Here is a 21,940-nt window from a genome sequence, read left to right as displayed (position 1 = left end):
AGACGACACAAAGTTTTCTGTTACTTATTTGAATGTTTCGCTGCACGGCCGATCGTGGTGACAACACAACAGGATTTATTGTAACGTTTGTTTATATTTACAGAAAAAAAATGTCGTCTACAGTATCACTTACGTAGTTCATGCAAATTCTTTTTCAGAGCCCAGAGCCGGTCCCTGTTTGCATTATATACCGTTGACTGAGGATTATGTGGATTTACACCACAGTGCGTATTCAAAAGATGAATTTTTACTTCCTTTTTTTAAATTAAACTTCTTGTGAACGCTGTGACCTTCTGAGCGGCGGTGCAGATTCACAGCACCTGCATGCAGAGCAGTGAAGGGTAATAATAGCGGCCACTCAGGCCGAACTTGGTGTTTTGAAGGCCGTCGCTCTGTGATAAAAAAAATAGCACTTTGGAGTGGTGCAGATACTATAGAGACTAAATGTAGCTGTGGGGATTTTAAAGCTCATTGAAGCTTAAGCGGAGGTGGTTCATTGTCATCGCTTCGGCAAAGAGGTCGAACCTTTTATTACCGGCTCTGCGGTAAAATTACTGAAATATTCATATCATGTGAATAAGAAGTCCACTATATTTCTGTCACCTAAAAATCTTGAAGCTGCCACCTTGAGACCTCAATTTGTATTATTATATTTTCTCTAAGGGAACCTATAAAGGATTATTTGAATGTTCGGAGCTGCTTTTTGTGCTGCAATTGATTATTTCCTATTGTAGCTCCTATTTATTTACACATTCAGAAGTCGTGTTTCCATGCAACCGAAACCAAACTCAACATTTTTTTGGTCTTAAGCTCTTTCTCCGATAAACACTCAGTTGAAACTTTGTCGTTTGGAGCCTGACAGAGGAGTTAACCTGATGGGTGATGGGTTTTCTTTAAATTTGTCCCTCTGGGTGACCCTTATTCACAACACACTCGCACATTTGATCCGTTTTTAACATAAAACGCTGTTAGTGCGGTTGCTAATCTGCGTGTGATCAGATCAGGAGGCTTTATAAAAGGCCGTCGACAGAACATACAGATGGAGAGACGCTCAGATTTAAGTCTCACTCACTGCAGGAGTGATGTTAAAAAACACCAAAAAGAAAAAAGTCTCCACGGATGTTTTCATCCTTTTATTTCCGCTTTGAATCGGAGATGATGATCTCAGAGATTATTTTGCAAGAGGGGAAACTTCCCACAGTTGCGTATTCACAAACACAGTCACTCTTGGTGCGGAGGAAACAAATCGTATACAGCCTGTTGGATGAATGAATCCTTGTTTGAATGGAAAACTGCAGAGAGAGGGAGAGAGGGAGAGAGGAGGGAGGAGGGGAAGAAAGCAAGGGTGGTATAAGCTGGAGAGGAAACGGAAATGAGGGTGAATAGAACAAGCACAGAGAGAGAGAGAGAGAGAGGGCAAAGTCCAGTAGAAACCAGTGGATCCCGTTCATCGCACAAATGTTTCTGTTGCTGTGTGTGTGTGTGTGTGTTTTATCTCCAGGTGTTAAAAACTCTGTGAGTGGAGCTCAAGTGTGTGGACGAGGTTAAAACGTATCCAAAATGTTGCCTGCTGCTCTGCACGCTTCATTTGCATGTGTGCGTGTGCACACTGTCAAGTGTAATTGTGTTAAAATTAGCCAAGCAGACACACACACACACACACATACACTGACACACACACATATACACATGCTGACAGACACACACACACTTCACATTGCAGGCCTGTGCAGGCTGTGGTGAGGGACAGTGCACGGGGAAGTGTGAACAGTAGAAGACCAGACAAAATGACATGTGTTCGCCCAAGGAGCTGGCACTGGGATTCTGTGTGTGTGTGTGTGTGTGTGTGTGTGTGTGTGTGTGTGTGTGTGTGTTGTGTGTGTGTGCGTGCATATGTCAGTGTGTGTGTGGTGTATACTGCGCCAACCCTGTTGTTTACTGTGGGGGATTTCAGAAGAATTGTAGGCAGCTGGCAGACCCTCGCACTTTGCTTTTTTTTTATACCTCCTTTTTAAATCTGCTTCTCTCTGTCTGTCTGTCTCTTCCTCTGTCTCTCTGTCTGTCTGTCTCTGTCATGTGGACACGACACTGGGCTTCCACAACACACAACAGTTTAACAAAATAGGCAATTTCCCACTTGAAAAGAAGCAATAATTTCCCTCCCGCAGCAGCTGGGATTCAGGTTTAGGACACGTTGATCAGGACGTTAAGCTGCAACTTGAAATATGTTTTTTTTCCTGAGCAGGACTCACATGTTTTTTGTTTCTCATCTCAGGTTCCTGCTGCAGTCTGGAGTTTTGGGGGGATCGGACCAAAGCGCCAGCCACTTCCTGTGTTGTTACACACCACCACCACCACCACCATCGGCATCGGTCCACCTGTAGCTCTTCGCTGAACCGTCGGGATGGAGCGCAGCAGCTGGAGCGGCAGCGAGAGCGCCGGCGAGGACATGGACAGACTGAGCGACTCGGGAGGGGACAAGACCATGGACGGAGACCCCGAGGGGGTGTGGAGCCCCGACATCGAGCAGAGCTTCCAGGAGGCGCTGGCCATCTACCCGCCCTGTGGGAGGAGGAAGATTATACTGTCGGACGAGGGGAAGATGTACGGTGAGTGACCTGAAGGAGGTTTTTTACTGTTGGAAATGGAAGAAAATAATGAAAAATATCCAACTTGAATATTATAAAGATAGAGAAAACATGAAAGTGGAGAAACCTGTGGATTCATAAAGTATTCAGACCCAGTCACACTCTGCTTTCATGGGTAAAGTTGCATTTATTGGCCATAATCTAAAGTAAATGTCTCATATTGCTAAAATCAAAGTTATGTTCATAGATTTTTTTGCAAAAGAGAAAAAGTCTCGGTTAAGTTTTGCACATGGATTTGACAGTTTGGACGGTCTGTGGTTTGTCCTGAAGCCTCTCTAACATTGTCTTAAATGAAGCGAAGCTAGTTCAGGCAGCCGACTTCGAATTTGCATAATGCTACCCCTACCTGTGAGTATCGGTACCGTAGAGGGGGCGGGGCAAGCAGTGGTTCATTTGCATTTAAAGGGACAGGCACTGAAACCAGCCGTTCTGAACAGGGCTGTTTTGAGAGGATGAAAAGAGCTGTGATGTTTGATCCGTGGGGTATTTTGACCATAGGATGCCATAGATATGTCTTTAAGACACCTGGGAACTATTTTAATTTGTGGAAAAGGGGCGAGATACGTCTCCTTTAAGATGGGTGACTTGCCCATCGTCCTCTTCGCCTGTCTATGACACAGCAGCATTACACACCACCGCCCCAACATCCACCTGTCGGCTCTGGGTTAAGATATTCGCTCATCACTCCCATATACTAAATGCAATAAACATTTTAATCATGAGTTTCTGACCAAACTGCACGTTTTGGGTCAGTGTCACATTAAGAAGTGAAGAGACCGAAGCTGCAACCACCAGGTGATGAGCACTGGTGGCGTTCACCAGACGTGTTGTTTGTTTTGAGTTCGGCTCAAAGAGTTAAATGTTTAAACTTTCACCTCCTGCTCTCTGTGTCCTCAAACGTCTCCATGGTGTCTTCAGTCCAACCATGACGGTCTGGTTTATGGTGCGGTGGCGATGAAGCTCTGGTTGGGCCCATGGTTAAACTTCTGAAGTTATGTCATTGTGGATTATTGCATGTGAGTTTATGGACAAATATTACATTGAAATCTACAAAATGACAACATTTGCGTATAATGAGGGGGTCTGAATACTTTCTGAATTCTCTGTGTTGATTCTCTTCATTCATTACAGCAGCATCAAATACAATAGATTTGTTGTTTGTATGGTTATATAAATAGATGGACCATATCTATATCTATCTATCTATCTATCTATCTATCTATCTATATATCTATCTATATATATACTGGTATATAAATAGATACACACATACACACACAGTGTGACCAGGCTTTTTATTGTCACTAATTCACACAGTGAGCTGTGGCAGAATGTCACATCTCTGCTGCAAAGTGTTATAAACACATCCAGTGATTGGCTGAGCTGTTGAAGTGTGTCGCCGTGGTGTGTCAGACTTGAGAATGACTGTGTGTGTGTGTGTGTGTGTGTGTGTGTGTGTGTGTGTGTGTGTGTGTGTGTGTGTGTGTGCGCATATGTTTGTGTGTGTGTGTGTGTGTGTGTGTGTGTGTCTGTGTGTGTGTGTGTGTGTGTGTGTGTGTGAGGGCCGTCTCACAGGGCAGAGAGACGGGAAGAAAAGATAAACTGTAAAAGAGGAAACAGAGGCGAGCTATAGGTGCATCATGTGTATGTGTGAATGAGCGTGACATTGAGGGGGAGAGTATATATATGTGTGTGTGTGTGTGTGTGTGTGTGTGTGTGTGTGTGTGTGTGTGAACTAATAGAGTGATGAACAGATGGTCCTCTGGCTGCCACCAGCTGCGCCTCCCTCCCTCTCTCTTTCACTCTCTCTCTCTCTCTCTCTGCAGAGTGCACTCTGGTGATTTCTTCATACTGCTCTGAGTTTTAGGCCTCTGAGTATTAAATTAAATCCCAGATATTAGATCCTCCTTTAGTCCTTTCCTTTTTTCTTTTTTCTCTCTATCGATGAAGTCTTGCCTTGATGGACACACAAACACACTCTACAAGTTTGTGGACATCTAAAGAGTTTATTCATATCTGAGCTTTAGGTTAATGATGTTAAAGGCGACCATCTCCATCTATTTAAAGCTGCACTTACACATCTCTGTATTTGTATAAATAAAAAATAAAAAATGAATCCATGGTGAGATTCAGATCTTTGGAATCACTTTTTGCATCTTTTTTGTTTTTGTGCTCCACCACACCTCTGATGTTTTGGTTTTCTGTCTCTCTCTCTCTCTCGGCCTCGTTTCCAGCAGCAGGAAGTCGTGTTCAGAGAGGAAACCGACATCAGACAAAACAATCTGATGAGATGATAAATAAAAAAAAACACAACACGTCCATTTGTTACAGCTTGAACAGAAAAAAAAAACTCCAAATGCAGCTTGAAAAAAAAAAAAAACAGTAAAGGAAAAGTGTGACTGTCATTATCACAGGTGTCTCTGTCCGCACACTTGTGTTTGTACTTGAACGCACCACGACACCAGTGTGGAGGTCACACTCCCCTAAAAACTCCTGTTCAAGCTCCTTTTTGTGTTATCGATCAACCTGCCAATCAATCAGACCTCTCCTCTCCTCCTTTCTCCTCTCCTCTCCTCCTTTCTCCTCTCCTCTCCTCTCCTCCTCTCCTCTCCTCTCCTCTCCTCTCCTCTCCTCTCCTCTCCTCTCCTCTCCTATATCCTCTCCTCTCCTCTCCTCCTTTCTCCTCTCCTCTCCTCTCCTCTCCTCTCCTCTCCTCTCCTCTCCTCTCCTCTCCTCTCCTCTCCTCTCCTCCTTTCTCCTCTCCTCTCCTCCTCTCTCCTCTCCTCTCCTCCTCTCTCCTCTCCTCCTCTGTCCTCTCCTCCCCTCCTCTCCTCTCCTCTCCTCTCCTCTCCTATATCCTTTCCTCTCCTCTCCTCTCCCCTCCCCTCCTCTCCTCTTCTCTCCTCTCCTATATCCTCTCCTCTCCTCTCCTCTCCTCTCTTCTCTTCTCCTCTCCTCTTCTCTCCTCCCCCTCTCTCCTCTCCTCTTCTCTCCTCCTCCTCTCTCCTCTCCTCTCCTCTCCTCTCTTCTCCTCTTCTCTCCTCCTCCTCTCTCCTCTCCTCTCCTCTCTTCTCCTCTCCTCTCTCCTCTTCTCTCCTCCTCCTCTCCTCTCCTCTTCTCTCCTCCTCCTCTCTCCTCCTCTCCTCTCCTCTCCTCTCTTCTCCTCTTCTCTCCTCCTCCTCTCTCCTCTCCTCTCCTCTCTTCTCCTCTCCTCTCTCCTCTTCTCTCCTCCTCCTCTCTCCTCTCCTCTTCTCTCCTCCTCCTCTCTCCTCCTCTCTCCTCTCCTCTCCTCTCCTATATCCTCTCCTCTCCTCCTTTCTCCTCTCCTCTCCTCCTCTCCTCTCCTCCCCTCTCCTCTCCTCTCCTCCTCTGTCCTCTCCTCCCCTCCTCTCCTCTCCTATATCCTCTCCTCTCCTATATCCTCTCCTCTCCTCTCCTCCTCTTTTTTTTGTTTTACCTTGTTGACTCTGAGCTCAGGTTGTTGACATGTTCATCACTGCGACCTAATTAGAGACAGTGTGTTATAGAGACAGTGTCTGTTTTCAGAGGCAGAGAAGGGGGAAAAAAAGGGGCAGAAATGGCGAGAAGGAAGGAAGGAGGATGAGCAGCGTTTGGCGTCGAGGCCGAGGGGGGGGTTAATCGTTGCTTGAACATCTGTGCAAAAAAAAAAAAAAAAAACAGAATTATGAAACAGCATCTAGTTCTTAGGTCTTATTTTTGGCTCATGATGGGTTTTTTTGCAGAAGAGGACGTTTTTTATTCATGCATGCTGCTTCATTTGACTTGAGCCTTTTTTATTTTGTGTTTTTCTACACGCAACCTTGGGCTTACTTTTCTTTTTTTTCTTTTTTTTGAAAGTACATTATTTCCCTGCCTATTCAAACCCAGCTCTGTCATTAATGGTAGTTTTTCTTGTGTAGATTCCTTGGGCATTATATTAAAGGTAAAATGAGTGGCAGGTGAGTAGTCCCACAGAAAAGAAAAGAGGGTAATATCTGATGGTTTGGTGCTGCACCTACGAGTCGACGTGGGTCTAAAAATACCCCCCACTGGTTCCAGGGAAATGGACTGAAATAGAAAAGAAGGAGAAAAATGTGCAAAAAGTGCCGGGATGAACTTAGCAGGAGAGAGAGAGGCGTTGAGAAATCATAAATGGATGTGTATAAAAGGGAGCGCGAATGAAAAGGTGAATAATAGCGCCATTATCCTTGGCAAAGGTACATCAGAGGTACAATGTAATGGGCAGTGGCTTTGTCCCCCGACACACACACATGGTATGGATCCACCGGACAAAAATATATAAAAAAAAGAAGAAAAAAAAAGTTATTTAATAGGTATTGAACCTTCCTCCGCCTGTTAAGCTGTGGATCAGGGACGTGTTGAAAACAGACGTATTACAGACGTCTCCTGCATACAGAGAAAGGCGGCGGCGGCGGCTATGGGAGCCAAGGTGTAGGCTGTGGCATTGACACACACACACACACACACACACACACACACAGACGACAAATATTTCTTCAGACATCTTCAGTATGTGTCGTATTAAAGTATCTCCTTCTGTGTGAGAAACGTGTCTTTACCTTCCTTCCACTTCCTCCATGAAAAACTTAATCAAATTCTTTTTTTGTGATAAAGCCGAGCTGTCGCCTCTCTCTTCACTTTTCCATCAGAGTTGGAAGTTTTAAGTTTGTTTCTGGGCGATGTGTCGAATATATGTGATTTTTTTTATTTTATTTTGAAGATCAGATGCTTATATACTGAAGTGGAGCTCTACTCAGGTTTTATACAATATGTGAAATAAGAGTTGTGTTGAGTGTTTTGTGGTTGCAGATCGAGGCCTCGTTGTTTGGTAAGGCAAAACAATCGATGAAAAACTGTCCCTGAAGGCAACGTGCATCAGCGGTTTTGCATGAATTCTCGTAACGTTACGTTATTATCTCATAGCGTGGTGAATGTGCAGGTCACAACTTGTCCACCAGAGCGTTTTGGAGTTGTTGGATTGTGTATTTGATGAGTTTGATGAGGGAAACCAAGAAATCCCATTAGTCTCCGTAGCGTAGCTCTGAGCAGCTCGCGGCTCCGCTCCGTCTGCCGTTCTAAGAATAGCTTGCCTTGCAGCAATGGGCCAACTTGCCAAAATGTTGAACTATCCCTTTAAAGATTCAAAATCATTTTCATAAATCCCATTTACTGTTTTCCCTGACATGACTTTAGCTCTGGCGCTGTATCGGTTTGCTACCCAGATATTAGTTAGAGATGCATGCAGTAGGAAACGTAATAGAAAAAGTAATTCAACAGGTTATTTGAAAACATGTTGGATGTTTTCAAGTTTTCTTTTTCGTTCCATACATGTTCAAAAGTCTCATGATCGGACCTCCACGTAGTTGTTTGTCATGAGTTCTGATTAAAAACAGATGAAATGGTCCAAGTCGTCCCACTGACGCTTACACAGACGTTGATCACAGTCCTCAGTCTGTTGGCTTGTCCATTATACTGTAATATAATGTGAACTCACAAACCAGCTCGTACGTCGTCTAGACCAGCTGAAGGTTTTCACAGCGACAGGCAGGATTTAAAATGTAGGGGAGGGATGTAAAAATCTGAGAAACCGTTTTATTTCTGTCACGAAATTAGGAAACTCCCTCGATTTGCAGGAAGATTTGGCATCGATTTTGATTTAAAACACACAGATGATAACTTTTTTGACACGAATTTGGCGAATACCAACAGATAAATGAACAATTAAAATGGAAAAACAGGATAAAGGCTGATTTCACAAGTTGTATTGACTGTGAAGCAATTTGGAGAATTTTCAATCAGAAATTTCCAGTCTAAACAGTGTTTCTTTCATGTCATTTCACCTTAAGTTTTATTTATTTTGTTAAAATTACATTCATTAAGTTGTTTTTCATCCATTTTAGAGGCAGAGCTGATGTTTCACCACCTTTTATGAAGTGTTCACAGTGAATGAGTCACAACCTGCAGCCTGAGAAACGATCAACTCATCTTCAAAACCCGTTCTTTATGACCTGCATCAGTTTAACAAAGTGTTCTTGATTATATATTGATAATAAAAAAACATATACAGACGACTATTACTCAAGTGATACGATCAGTATACGTTGCAGCTTCAACAGTTGGTGTAAAAAACAAAGTCTATTTCCCTACCACACCTGGATCCACATGTGTAATAGTTTGTATCCGACCTGCAGCTGGATGATGTCTCCAGCTGTTTCTCTGGGTCAGTGACCGTTTCCCAGGCTTCAGTTGTTGTTGTTTTTTATATCCTCTAAAACAGGAAACAGCAGCAGCAGCAGAAGTTTGTTTCTTATAAACAGTGATTCACCGTGTGGTCAGTGAAGGGGACAGAGACACAGAGACCGAGGGCGGCAAACAAACGAGCCAAGACAACGACTTCTAAACACTTTAATTGTCCTGCCGCTGTTGAAACAGGGAACAAACGTCGTAGTCGTACTCTCTCCGGTCACTGGGGCCACAGTCCGGCGATGCACGGTTCAACCTCACTCTGCAAGGAGTTTTCTTTCTTTTACGAAGCAGCTGAAGCTCTTAATCACTGAGCGTAGAACTGAACTCTAAATCTTTCCAAGAATATTTGTCTTATTTCTTGTCAAAATGTCTCATTTTTAGTCAAAAGTAATCTCTTTCCACTCACCACCTAGAAATGTACTTGTTTTTAGATAATTTTCACTTGTTTCAAACTAATTTTCACTTGAAATAAGCAGAAAAATCTGCCAGTGAAAGCACGTTTTTTTTTTGTGCTTGTAATAAGGAAGAAAAACTTGCTCCACTATCAGATTTTTCTACTTATTTCAAGTGAAAATATGCTTGAAAGAAGTAAAAAAGTGTTTTAAAACAAGCTACTCTTTATGCAATGAGTCTCATCTTAGATATAATTAGATTTGTTTTGACTAGAAATGATATTTTGACTATAGGATAAATATTCTTGGTATGATTTTGAGTTTTTGCAGTGAGGACAACTGCTGCAGCGGCGACAGACAGCGCTGTACTCTTAAAGACACAGCCAAGCCAACAAAGCCACATAAGCATTGGTTTTGTTCCCATGAGTATTTCCACTCATCCTCGATGACAGGTGACAAATTAGACGACGCTGTGACTCGAGTGTAAAGACAGAGAGACAGAGAGAGTTACAGTTACATCTCACTTCTGTCACTTTGTCTGGATTTGAGGTTTTTCTGCATCTCGCCGCTGCACGACGCCTGCTGTGTTTTTGTTTTGTTTTGGCACTTTAATACATTTTAATAGGCTACTTTCTTCAGATGTTGGTAATGCTCGTACTGTCCTTTTCATTTATTTATTTATTTATTAACCTTATTAGCGAATTACCCTACCTTTTTTTTTCACTGACTGTCTTCTGCGTCTTCTCTTTTTTTTTTTAACTGTTGCTGTTTTGGACACCTTAATCTCCCTGTTGGGATAAGTAAAGGTTTCAATCAATCAATCAATCAATCAATCAATCAATCAAAACACAGACATTTAGATAACAGTGATGCGTTCATTGTCTGAATTTGAGGTTTTTCTGCATCTCGTCGCCGCTGCACGCCACGTTTCTGATTCTGACATTTTTTTGTCTTTATCTTTACTGATGCATGTTTATAGAGTCCATGTTTTTTTTTGTTTTTTTTTCTACCGTGGTGTCGTTGTCTCTAGTGGCTGCAGCCTGGAGGAGGAGGGGGAGGGGGGGGGGGGGGCTTCTGTTAGTCACAGTTAATGACCATCTGACTTTGGCCTTGAAGTCTTTCACTGGGCAAGTAGAGAAGAAGAAGGAGGAGGGGGGGGGGGGCAACAGAGAGGAGAAGAGGGAGGGAAGCCCATTCACTACGAGAGGAGGAGGGAGAGGGAGGGAACAGAGGATGGATGGAAGAGAGAGGGAGGGAAAAGGAAGGAAGGAGGGAGACGGAGGGAGGAAAGGGCCTGTGTGTGTGTGTGTTGGAGAGTTTTTGAGAAGGGGGGGGGGGGGGGGGGTGGGAGAGCGAGAGCGAGGGATGTGTGCCGCAGGGTTAGTGAAGGATGATAATTCACCGTTAAGCCTCCTAGAAAGACCAGCTGGCCCCTCTGGAGTCAGATGTCAGGCTCCGCAGCCAGGACCCACTCTGTGTGTGTGTGTGTGTGTGTGTGTGTGTGTGTGTGTGTTTTGGCACTCATGCATGTATATATATATGTATGTGTGTGTGTGTGTGTGTGTGTGTGTGTGTGCGTGTTGTGTGTGTGTATGTGTTGACGTCAGCCGCAGCTTTTGACTGCTAGAAGGAAAACACCTGCATGGGGAGCTGTAGATTTTATCAGTCTAAGCTCTCTATCTCAGTGAGAGTGGGACTGGTCAGGACACACACACACCATATACACACACACACACACACACACACACACACACACACACACACACACACACATGCACACACACCATCTGCTAGTTAGTTAGGGCTATTGTTGTGAGCCATTTGGGTGGTGTGTAGAGGTTTGGCTTTGTGCTGATCTTGACCATCAGTTGGCCAGCTGGCCTGACTTTGGTTTTCCACTTGGTTGGAACAGAAAACAGAGCAGGAGACGAACCAAAGCAAAGCAAAGCAAAACCCAGCCGCCGAGCCACAAATGTGCTTGTTAGGAAATAAAATAACAGTTAAATTACTCAATTTCCCCAAATATGTTCTAGAAAGAAAAAAAACTGAAAAAATAATAAATCCCACTCCCATCTTTTGGATGAGATCTATGCACAGCTCCACTATACTTCCTGAACTTAATGCTGCTCCTTTCTTTCCTGTCTTACATTATTGGATAAACTGATTAATCCAGGTGTGTCTAAGTAGTCACAATGGTAAAACACACCTGGATTAATTCAGCTTGTCCAATAATAATAAAGGAGCAGCATTAAGTTCAGGAAGTAGTGGAGCTGTGCATAGAGCCCATTGGTACTGGTGCGATGCCTCTGCTGTGCTGCTCTGTTACTGTAATGTGCTGACTAATCAGTGTTATACATAGGCTACATACATACATGTGCTAGACACACACACACAGAGACACACACAGACACACACATATGCACTGAATGTTATAAACACTTTTCTCTGTAACAGGTTTTCTGGAAGTAACGTCGGGGTTTTCTGCTTCTTTTCTCTCTCTCTCTCTTGTCTCCCTCACTAATTTATACTCGCCAGGTCATGCTGAGTCTGCTGTGCTCCCTATTGAATGGGTTGAATTATTCAGCATTGTAAGCGTGTGTGTGTGTGTGCATGTGTGTGTGCGTGTGTATGTGTGTGTGTGTGTTGTGTGTGTGTGCGCGCATATGTGAACACACATAAGCATGGGTACAGCTGGCCTGCTGGTTCCTTTAATCAGGGGACGGCCGGTCTGCATGAATGCCTGTATTGTTGGGTCATGTGTATTCAGGGCCATGGCGTGTGTGATTTGTGTGTGTGTGTGTGTGTGTGTGTGTGTGTGTGTGTGTGTGTGTGTGTGAGCATGTGCAGAGAGGGCTCAACAGGGGTATCGGTGATTACAGTGCTAGTATGTGAAACTGCACGTCACAAGGTCGCTGGGTCAACAGCACTAAATCAGGCACTAAGTTGTTTGTCAGGGTCATATGATGCAGGCTGTTTGTCAGAGAGAGAGAGAGAGAGAGAGAGAGAGAGAGAGAGAGAGAGAGAGAGATAGAGATAGTTCAGATAGGGTCCCGTGTGTGTGTGTGTGCTTGTGCGTGTGTGCGTGTGTTAAGAGAGAGAAAACAGCATGCATAATGTTTCATCAGTGTGTTCTGTGTCTGTTCCCTGCAGGCCGAAATGAGCTGATAGCCAGATACATCAAGCTCCGAACGGGCAAAACGCGGACGAGGAAACAGGTAATAATGATAATAATATTATTATTATTATGAATAATAATATGATAATATTAATAAATGAATAACAAACAGAGTGAAGGGGGTTGATATTAGTCGCCACAAGAACTTCAGGGATCCTGAAAAATCATATCAGTTAACAAATGTTTTGAGTTTTTGTTCCATCTCTGGTTGCCAGTTTGGACGGCACCAGCGTTGCCAGGTTTGGTGTTTTTCCAACTCTCTGAGCGGGTAAAAAGAAAACTGTCGTTTTGAGTTGTTTTCTTAAACCCATAAACTGTCACTTAGTTTTTTAAACTGTCATGAAAGTAAAAGAGATGTAAAGAGGAGGAGGAGTCAGAGGCTACTTAATGAACGACTGTGTTGTGGATGTACCATAGATTCAAGATTCAATTGACATATCAACATGTAAATATTTTAGTCATACTGTCATTATATTTGTCAAATATTACAGTACAAGTCAGGATTTTATGGGAATTATCATTATAACTGGAAAAGAAAATGTAAAATTGGTCATGAAGATGTCGTTTTTTTGTGTTTTATATTGGCTAAATTGGATATTTCAATTGATCCTATTGAGATCTCATTAATATTAACTATTAATCATTAATATATTTACATATAAACAATGTGTATCTTTGTTTATTCGTGCTGCTCCTCCTCCTGCGGCGAAATTAACTATATAAAACATTATATAACCTTAAAATCCACATAAACTTTTTACTCATTAATGTCATTTACAGACTCTTTATTATCAACATGTTAATCAAGAACCACATCAGAACTTCTTTATGTTCGTGGTGTCAACAGCAGATTTAATGTAGGAATCTGGGGAGGTTTTAAACGTGTAAATAGAGTAAAAAAAAAAAAAGAGCAGAGTTTCACATGTGAGTCACACGTGTGTTTAGGTTTTGTGTGTCTGTCGTACAGTGAAGTCGTCGTAGTGTCTTGGCTCTCGGCCTGTTCCCAGGTGTCTGTTCGCTCTCTCCAAAGATGTAGACGGGTCTATTCACTGTTGTCAGGGGAGGAGTGTGTGTGTGTGTGTGTGTGTGTGTGTGTGTGTGTACCCTTCCAGTGTGGTGGCAACAGTCCTTTCATAACCATGGCAACTCACTGTTTGGTCCTTCCTCCTCTCTTTTCTACCCTCCAACTCCCCTTTCTTTTACTCTCCTCTACTCCCCTCTCATCCTTTCCTCCCCCTCCTCTCCTTCTTTCCTCCTCCTCCTCCCCCGCATCCATTCCTCCCCATCCTCCTCCTCTCCTCTTTTCTGCTATCCTCTCCTTTCCTCTTCCTTCTATCCTCCTCCTCCTTTCCTTTCCTCCTCCTCCTCTCCTCTCATCTTCTTCTTTCCTCCTCCTCCTCTCCTCTCCTCTCCTCTCCTCTCCTCCAGGTATCCAGTCATATTCAGGTTTTAGCCAGAAGAAAATCCAGGGAGTTTCAGTCCAAACTAAAGGTAAGGCTTCTGACTGCACTGTGGGAAACAAACAAACAGGAAGTGCTGTGGGTTTTTTTTGTTTTTTTTTACATTATACTTTTTAGGACCAAACACATCTGACCAGTGGATTAGTTCTAGACTTACAGTACTGTAACATGCACAAACAGGTTTGTGCTGTTGTTTTGACTGACGGACTGACTGAATGCATTGCTCACAGCTCTTACAATCAATTAGGACAAAACATGATGAACACACTGCTGTGTTTTTGTTTTGTTTTGGCACTTTAATGCATTTTAACACTTTCTTCAGAAGTTGGTTATGCCTCTCTGGTACTGTCCTTTCTTTCATTTAACCTTATTACATAGTGAATTAGGCTACCCTTCTTTAACCAATTAGCCAGCTTTTTTTAAATGACTGTCTTGTTCTGCGTCTTCTTTTTTTTTAACTGTTGCGGTCTTAATCTCCCTATTGGGATAAGTAAAGGTTTCAATCAATCAATCAAAACGCAGACATTTAGACAACAGTGATGCGTTAACAGTCACTTCCTGGTTGGATGTTACCAGCCTCGGCTAAACAACACAAGTGTCACTGGCCTTGTTGTCTCTGCTAGCTGCTGTTGTCCTGTTCATTTCTGCGTTCAATGGATTTCTCAACGAGCCGCGTGTCCTCCATGTTTGTTTACTCTCTGTAGAGTCGTGTCGACTGTCGTGTCGACCTGGTTGCCTAGCAACATGGTTCACGGTTCCAATCACTTCCGCTCACACAGGTAGCTAGCAGGTTAGCAGTTAGCAGTTAGCCGCTGTAGCCTTATGTTGTGTTGTTGGTGGTGGCAGGAGGCTAATAAATAAAGCGAGTCGCAGTTTAACTCAACTCACTGCATCTGTGGAAATCACTAAACATTTACACTCCTTAAACTGATACTTTAAGGAGATAATTCTGGTTATATCGGCCGAAGTTTCAGCTCTGATAGTGGTCTCCACACAGGAGGTTGACATGGTAACGCCGTTTTAAAGCCAAGGGGAACTATCCAAGAGCCCGTCCAGACGGATACAGATTTACTGCTAATAGTTTGAATAGAGTGGGGGAGCTTTCCGTCTTCTTCTCTGTTTTTGGTGTTTATGTGTAGCTGTAGCAGCATTAGAGCACCACACACGCTCCATACAGGACTGGAGTAGCATATACAGCGTTTTGAGTCGTTTTCAGTGGATCCGTGTGTACGCAGATATTTCTTGAAACGATGCCGTGTTTACGGAGATGTTTTTCAAAACAGACAAGAAAAAGAACGTATTGGGGGGAAGCTCCGTTTCTGTGTGGACAAGGCCAAAGTCTGGTCGCTCTTCCTCTGTTTTGCTAACCCTCCTCTTGGCCATGTGCCGTTTTCAACAAAGCTGTTGAGAAATCCATGGAGCGATAGTCTTATCTGTCGTAAACAAGAGATTATGGGTTACGGAGTGCGTTTGTGTTGCGGTGTCACCAAGAGGAGAGCTGGGACACCGGGTCGGAGGCTCTGATCTTACAAGGTTGGTTTTCAGGCCAAAGAGACGCTAGGTGGAAGGCAGAGAGCCTCCATTCTCCCTGTAACAAGTTATTTAACCATCACAATTACTCCTAAGCTCTTTAATCAAGGTAAAAATCTTGCATATTTACTCTTTAACGCTGCCCAGTTCCCACTACGCTCAGTAACTGCCTCCTATATCACAGTAGTGGAGCGTTTTACAGCTTTCTATGGGAAACCACTGGGGACAAAAGAGGTTACTGTGACTAAAATGTGTTTAACAGGCGACTTGTAATGCACTTTTTTTTTTTTCGTGGAGTTTTGGAAGATTAATCAGCTATCAGCTTTTTTTTTCTGCCACAAACTATCACCATTATATTGATATTAGGTGTAGTCAGACCCCCTCTGACTGTCGTCTGGGTGATTTGATCTCAGATGCATCATGTTGGGAATGTTCACATCTGTATTTAGATCTGAGACATGTGAGACAGATGTTAACACCTGGTCTGAACACCACACACACACACACACACACACACACACACACACACACACACACACACACACACACACACACATAGCAGCAGCAGCAGCTTGTTAACTTTCCCCTGTGACTGGATGGATGCCTGTCACAGTGACTCCCGTATCCTAGGTGTCTAATTAGACCTCCCTCCTCCTCCTCCTCCTTCTTCTTTTCCTCCTCATCCTGTCATTCTCTTACATCCATACATTCATTTGCTCTCCTCCTCCTCCTCCTCCTCCTCCCTCCTTCTTCTTCTTACACTCCCTCTCTCCACCCTCCTTTCAGTCTATTAATCTCTCTCCCTCCTCCTCGTCTCCTCCCTCTCTCTCCCTCCGTCTTGTTCTACCTCTCTGTTGGTTGTAATTAACTTCATGTAGAGCAACAAAGGAGCGCTTGTTTTCCGAGAAGAGCAGTCAGTCAGAAGTCCGAGAGGAAACAAAGCAGCGACTGAACTGATGTTTTTGCGATCATCAAATTAATGACAGATGGTCGATTTTAAAAAGTAAATTTTATATCTCCGGTTGCTGTCATGTCTCACACCGTAAACTAAGGTGCATTAAAAAATATATTTAAAAGGGACGTTTTTACATTCAGTTAAACTGTTGCTTCAAAAAATTATATTGTGTAACATGACAAATACTGAGCTGCATATTAAAGAGAGATCACGACCTTCAGGAGGCACATTTGCATTAGAGGCTGATAACACTGCTGTTGTGTAACCTTTAAAACAATACCAACATACTATCAGAAATATGCTCCCAGGCACCTGTTAAAGTAATATTAATCACATACGCATATCATTACGGCTTCATCGCAATACTGTTGTCACTGTGTGGATCATCTGTCCAATGGATTCAAATAAACACATTAGAAACTCACATTTGAGAAGATGAAATTAGCAAATGTTTTGTCTTTTCATCGGCAGGTGATCTAAAAACCAAAACAACCAAATTTAGCTGTATAGCAAATGTAACATAAGATTTTATTTATCAATGTAGCTGCAAAATCAAACCGTGTTTCCAAAGAGACCAGCAGCAACAACGATAGAAAAAGAAATACAAGATAAAAAAACATAAAAATATAGAAACATTTTGTATTTAGGAAGTCTCCTCAAATGTGTGTGTATGTGTAGTTTATTCCTGATTAATTTTGATACTATGGTGGCCATGACAACTCAATGCACTGCAACTTATGTAAAACACACGTAAAGACACAAATGTGCTATAAATTCAGAAAACAGCATCATCAATTTGACTCAACATGAGCTGCAAAAACTCACAACACAAAGGTTAACAGTAAATATTTGCATTAACATCTGAATTATGTGATATTGACGTTTAAATAAACCAAAACAATCTTATATGAGACGTGTACTTAATGGATTTACAGGTGCTGTTGTCAAACTGATGATGTGATTTTTGCACGTTTACGTCTTTGCATGTGTTTTCTGAAGTTGCAGTGTGTTGCCCTCTCAAGGCCACCGTAGAAAACAGTCCCCGACAAACTACAGCACACCGGACGTTTCTAGAAAAGAAAAATGTAGAAAAACACCTGATTTAATTAATAAATCATCTTACACACATATGTATATGTATTTTCTCCATTATATCTATTTCCCATTTAAACTAAAAAGCGCACATGGGTCGATTTGTTTCAAAGAAATGAGCTCCGGTCAAGGATGTTATCACAGCCATATGGTTCCTGGTATTTAATATGAGGATCCACCATGATTCCCATCTCAGTACCTCCTATAATGTTATTACCTCCCCGAGGAGGAGAGATTTCTCTCAGTGCCAATTAACTTGAGTGAAGCTGCCAATTAGTGACTCTCCAGCTATTGCACAGCCTGTAATTCCATTTCATTCAGCTGTTTTTCTGCCTCATGTTGAATATTACTGCGAGTGAACGAGTGTTACTGCGAATGCTCCGATGTTACAAAGTAATAATAATAAAGCCACAAGAAGTTTCGGACTTCGGCTGTGAATCTGCTCGGTGTGATCTGTGTTTGGTCAGAGGTAACGGCCCGTAACGCTGATGATGATCAGTGACCACATTTAGATTCGCTGCGCAACTGTTGTTGCTGTGACGTCGCCTAGAACTTTACTTTACTTTACTTTATTTGTTTATTTGGATGGGACAGTGCACATCAATATACATATAAAAACATGTAAATGTGCCGGATTATAGCATCAGTGCTAATTTCAATCCGGAGTCCCAAAACATAAAAACTAGAACAACTAGATACAGCGCCCTCCTCCCGTTGCCCATGCTCCGATTTCTTTTCCCCCAGTGGCCATTCGTGGTATTGCAACAGAAAAATCCCCTCTGGCCCAAATTGTTAATTACCAATATTTGTATATGTATATTTTTAAGTCCAGCACTTTAAATCTTTCAAAAAGTTTTCCAAAGACCAGAAAAAAACACAGAAAAGTCTCTTTTCCCAGGGTGACGTCACATTTCATATAATAGATCCATACGTATGCGCCCAGGCGAGCGATAGAAATGAATGGGCGCCGTTTTCAATCCAGTATCCTGTTTATATAATTCAGATTATATAGATTTGCACTATACTATTAGGAGCAAAGTGACCCCCTAATTTAAAATTTTAGGAGCACAAGCAGAAAATTTAGTGGCATACACCGTAAATCGACTTGCACAGCAAATATTCACATTTCTTTTTCATTCATGATCCTCACACACATCGGCCCGCTGCCACCTGTAATGACAGATTTCAGGGTCTTTGAGTCGCCACTTCTATGTTAAAAGAAAAAAACAGCAAATTTACTAGTTGCACATGCGCACAGAGATGAAAGATTTACTTGCACTGTCTCAGGCCTGGCTCATGTACGGCTCCTGTGTTTGCTGCTATCTCTGGGTGCATGTCATTGACCGAGCGAATTGATGAATTATGGGTTGTCCTGTCTTTGTGTTTGTCTTTGCAACCGGTTGATTGAATTCACCCAATTTGGGATCAATAAAGATGCTCTAACATCTAAGATCCATGATAGGAACACAGTGAAGTTGTTTTTACTTGAATTTACTTTACTTTACTACGCTGATTTCTGATTTCAAACAAACTCTGAAACTTCTTTTCAATGTGCAAAGTTTCTGTCTTTCTTTCTTTCTTTCTTTCTTTCTTTCTTTCTTTCTTTCTTTCTTTCTTTTTTTCTCTGCACAGTGTTGTTGCACTGTACTGTCGCTAAATTACCCGCTCCATACTGGGCGGTTCACTCACAAATGGCTGTGTGGTAATTTGTGTGTAATCACAATAAAGTAGCAGGAGACGCCAGTGTGATCACAACCCGGTCTGATAATGACGGACGGCGAGCGAAATGACAACAATTATGAGTTTTTTCCCCTCGAGCTCTTGATTGTCTGACAGAGTTTAGATTCCATTACTCAAGATTCAAACGCTCATTTTCACGACTGTCCGGCTTGTCATCGCTCAGCGGGACGCTCTGTGTGAGGGATATGAAGTGTATCCGTCATGATTATATTCACAGTGTGTGTTTTGTTTTGTTTTGTGTGTTGGTGTGTGTTGGTGTGCAGGACCAGAATGCCAAGGAGAAAGCTCTGCAGAGCATCTCCTCCATGTCCTCGGCTCAGATCGTCTCGGCCACTGCCATCCACAGCAAGCTCCTGCCTGGGATCGTCCGGGCCAGCTTCCCTGGCAACCCACAGGTAACACAAACACAAACACAAACACGCTGTATTTACATGTATTCTCCTCAAATAAACACAGGGAAACACAAGGACATGAATAATAATAAGGCGTTTTTTTTTGTTTTTTTGTTGTTGTTGCTGTTTTTTTCACCCCCACAATCTGGACACCACATATGCTCGCACATATTCGCTGTGTTGCATTCAAGGCTTGCAGTCCACTGTAATAATATGAGTGTGTGTGTGTGTGTGTTTTCAGCTGTGGCAGGGGATGATCCCCGGGGGACAGTCCAGCTCCGCCACAGAGGAGTAAGTCACTCTCACCTCCTGCATCACACATCTGCTCCTGTTACTGATTGTCAGATTGTCAGTGTGTCACAGCTTTGACGTGGGATTTTAACCGGTTAATGTGCGACCGGTCGTAAATTAAATTCTGTTTACCTCCGGGCTCGACTCCTGGGTAGCCACAGAGATAGGTTAGTTAGTTATCTTTAATTTAATTATTATATAATCTGTCCCTTTGTTTTGCTCACTGGGCGATTAGAGGTTAAAGGTTAAAAGTGCCAATGCTCAGGTCGTTATTGAGATTTAATTGTTATTTTAACCTTCTCTTTTAATGTTTTCCTCTCATGATATCTTATTTCGACATTTTGTGGTTCGAAAAGGACGATTAATAAGTCTCTGGGTTTTTTTTATGCTTAAATTTGTATTAGTTTTTATCACAAAAATAACAAAATATAACAACAGCACAATACAATATCAATGAAACACACAGCCAGACACTTGGTATCCTCTAACGATACAATATGTAAGGATTTTGAACAGGGGTTGCTACTCTTTAATACTAATATACTTACTTAGTTACTTAGTTTATACAACATGTATCATATGGAAAGCAAATTACCTTTTTATAGCCTTTCAAATAGAATTTAAGTGACACAAATAAGCCTCTGTTTTATAAAAAAAAAAAAAAGGGGGGGGGAGAAGTGGTAAGAAAAGGAGATTTTATTCAACTTTGACGCAGCCTAGGGTTTCCTAATCTTGGCACGGTGATGATCTCAGTGGTGGAGCCTGTATCAGATGTTGTAAGGACTTTAAACCAGTGGTTCCCAACCTTTTTTGGCTCGTAACCCCTTTTTGACATCACAAATTTCTGGCATCCCTACGATCACATGACTGCAAGTGATCGCAGCCGTCAATCAAGATACGTCAGCTCAGATATTTTTATATGCTTTGAACTTGATTTATATTCGAGAAAGTGAAAGTATAGAATACAGTTGTTGTGTTGTGTTTTTAATGATGATTTCAAAAAGAATAATAATTAGTTAAAAATATATTTATATTTCTATCAATTACTAGAGATTTCAGGCGACCCCATTTGAATTCCAGGCGACCCCACATGGGTTCCCGACCCCAAGGTTGAGAAACACTGCTATAAACCCTTGTGTGTTGATACTTTAACAGAGTTTCTAAAGGTAAATAAACAAAAAAATAAATCAATTCAGCTGCATCTCATCAGCCTGTCAGTCCAGGAGGCTGTTGCTGTTAAGTTTCTCATTTCCCTGTTTGTCGCGAATGGAAATGTCACAGAAAAACAGATAAAACAAACATCAAAGTGTCGTCTTGATTGAACATTTAAACAGAGCGTTATTTCTGCCGATTGACTCAAAGAACTGACTCTGACTATGAAGAACTGGATGCACAGGTTCAGTTTGCTCCTCGGCTCTTACACCAGTCTGTGCGAGGAGGAGCTCGTTGTGCTCGTTTCATCACCAGCTGCTGTTACATGACCGTGTGAGGATGACGGTGATGATGATGATGATGACGAACATAATGGTAGTAAATGGTGTGGCTTTGACTGGACTCAGAGACTCCTCTTGACCTCCGTGCTGCTCTCAAGACACAGACCAGTGGATTCCTGTCTTGTCTTGTCTTGTCGACAATGAGCGCGTACGATGTGATTGGCCCCGGCTGCGTCTCCTTTCACTGCTCTCCTTTCCTGACTCGTCTCTTCTCCTCTTTCAGCATCAAGCCGTTCTCTCAGCAAGCCTACAATGTGCAGACAGCAGGGACCACCACAATCTCAGGTGAGAAGGACCGCGCTGCAATTAGTTTCCTTTCTGTGAGGCAGACAGGCGGTCAGTGTCTCCTGCCATTTAGTGCAGCTGCTTCTCCACGGGGGAGGGTCTCCGAGCCCAGACAGAGAGCCGCATGACGAGGTTATAGGGAGGAAAAGAGGTGTCCGGCTGACTTTTCTTACACGATTTATTATTATTTATTTCTCCTAGTTTTTGTTCTTATAATTAC

General features: G+C 42.6%; 1 protein-coding gene across 1 annotated transcript in view; it reads left to right on the top strand.

The window, feature by feature from the left end:
• The window catches only part of tead1a (TEA domain family member 1a), a 50,429-nt gene that overhangs the window by 15,939 nt on the left and 12,550 nt on the right, over window positions 1-21,940 (top strand). Inside the window, exons 2-7 of the mRNA XM_085780079.1 lie at window positions 2,276-2,609; window positions 12,458-12,522; window positions 13,911-13,973; window positions 19,523-19,654; window positions 19,893-19,942; window positions 21,659-21,720. Of these exons, the coding sequence (XP_085636205.1) occupies window positions 2,405-2,609; window positions 12,458-12,522; window positions 13,911-13,973; window positions 19,523-19,654; window positions 19,893-19,942; window positions 21,659-21,720 (577 nt within the window). The 5' untranslated portion in view covers window positions 2,276-2,404. The remainder of the gene's footprint in view (window positions 1-2,275; window positions 2,610-12,457; window positions 12,523-13,910; window positions 13,974-19,522; window positions 19,655-19,892; window positions 19,943-21,658; window positions 21,721-21,940) is intronic.

The sequence above is a fragment of the Trachurus japonicus genome, chromosome 6 (genome assembly GCF_045865225.1).
Source record: "Trachurus japonicus isolate A0001 chromosome 6, Traja_1.0".
Classification (NCBI taxonomy): Eukaryota; Metazoa; Chordata; class Actinopteri; order Carangiformes; family Carangidae; genus Trachurus; species Trachurus japonicus.
Note: the sequence above shows the minus strand (reverse complement) of the source record. Positions and strands in the feature narration are given on the sequence as shown.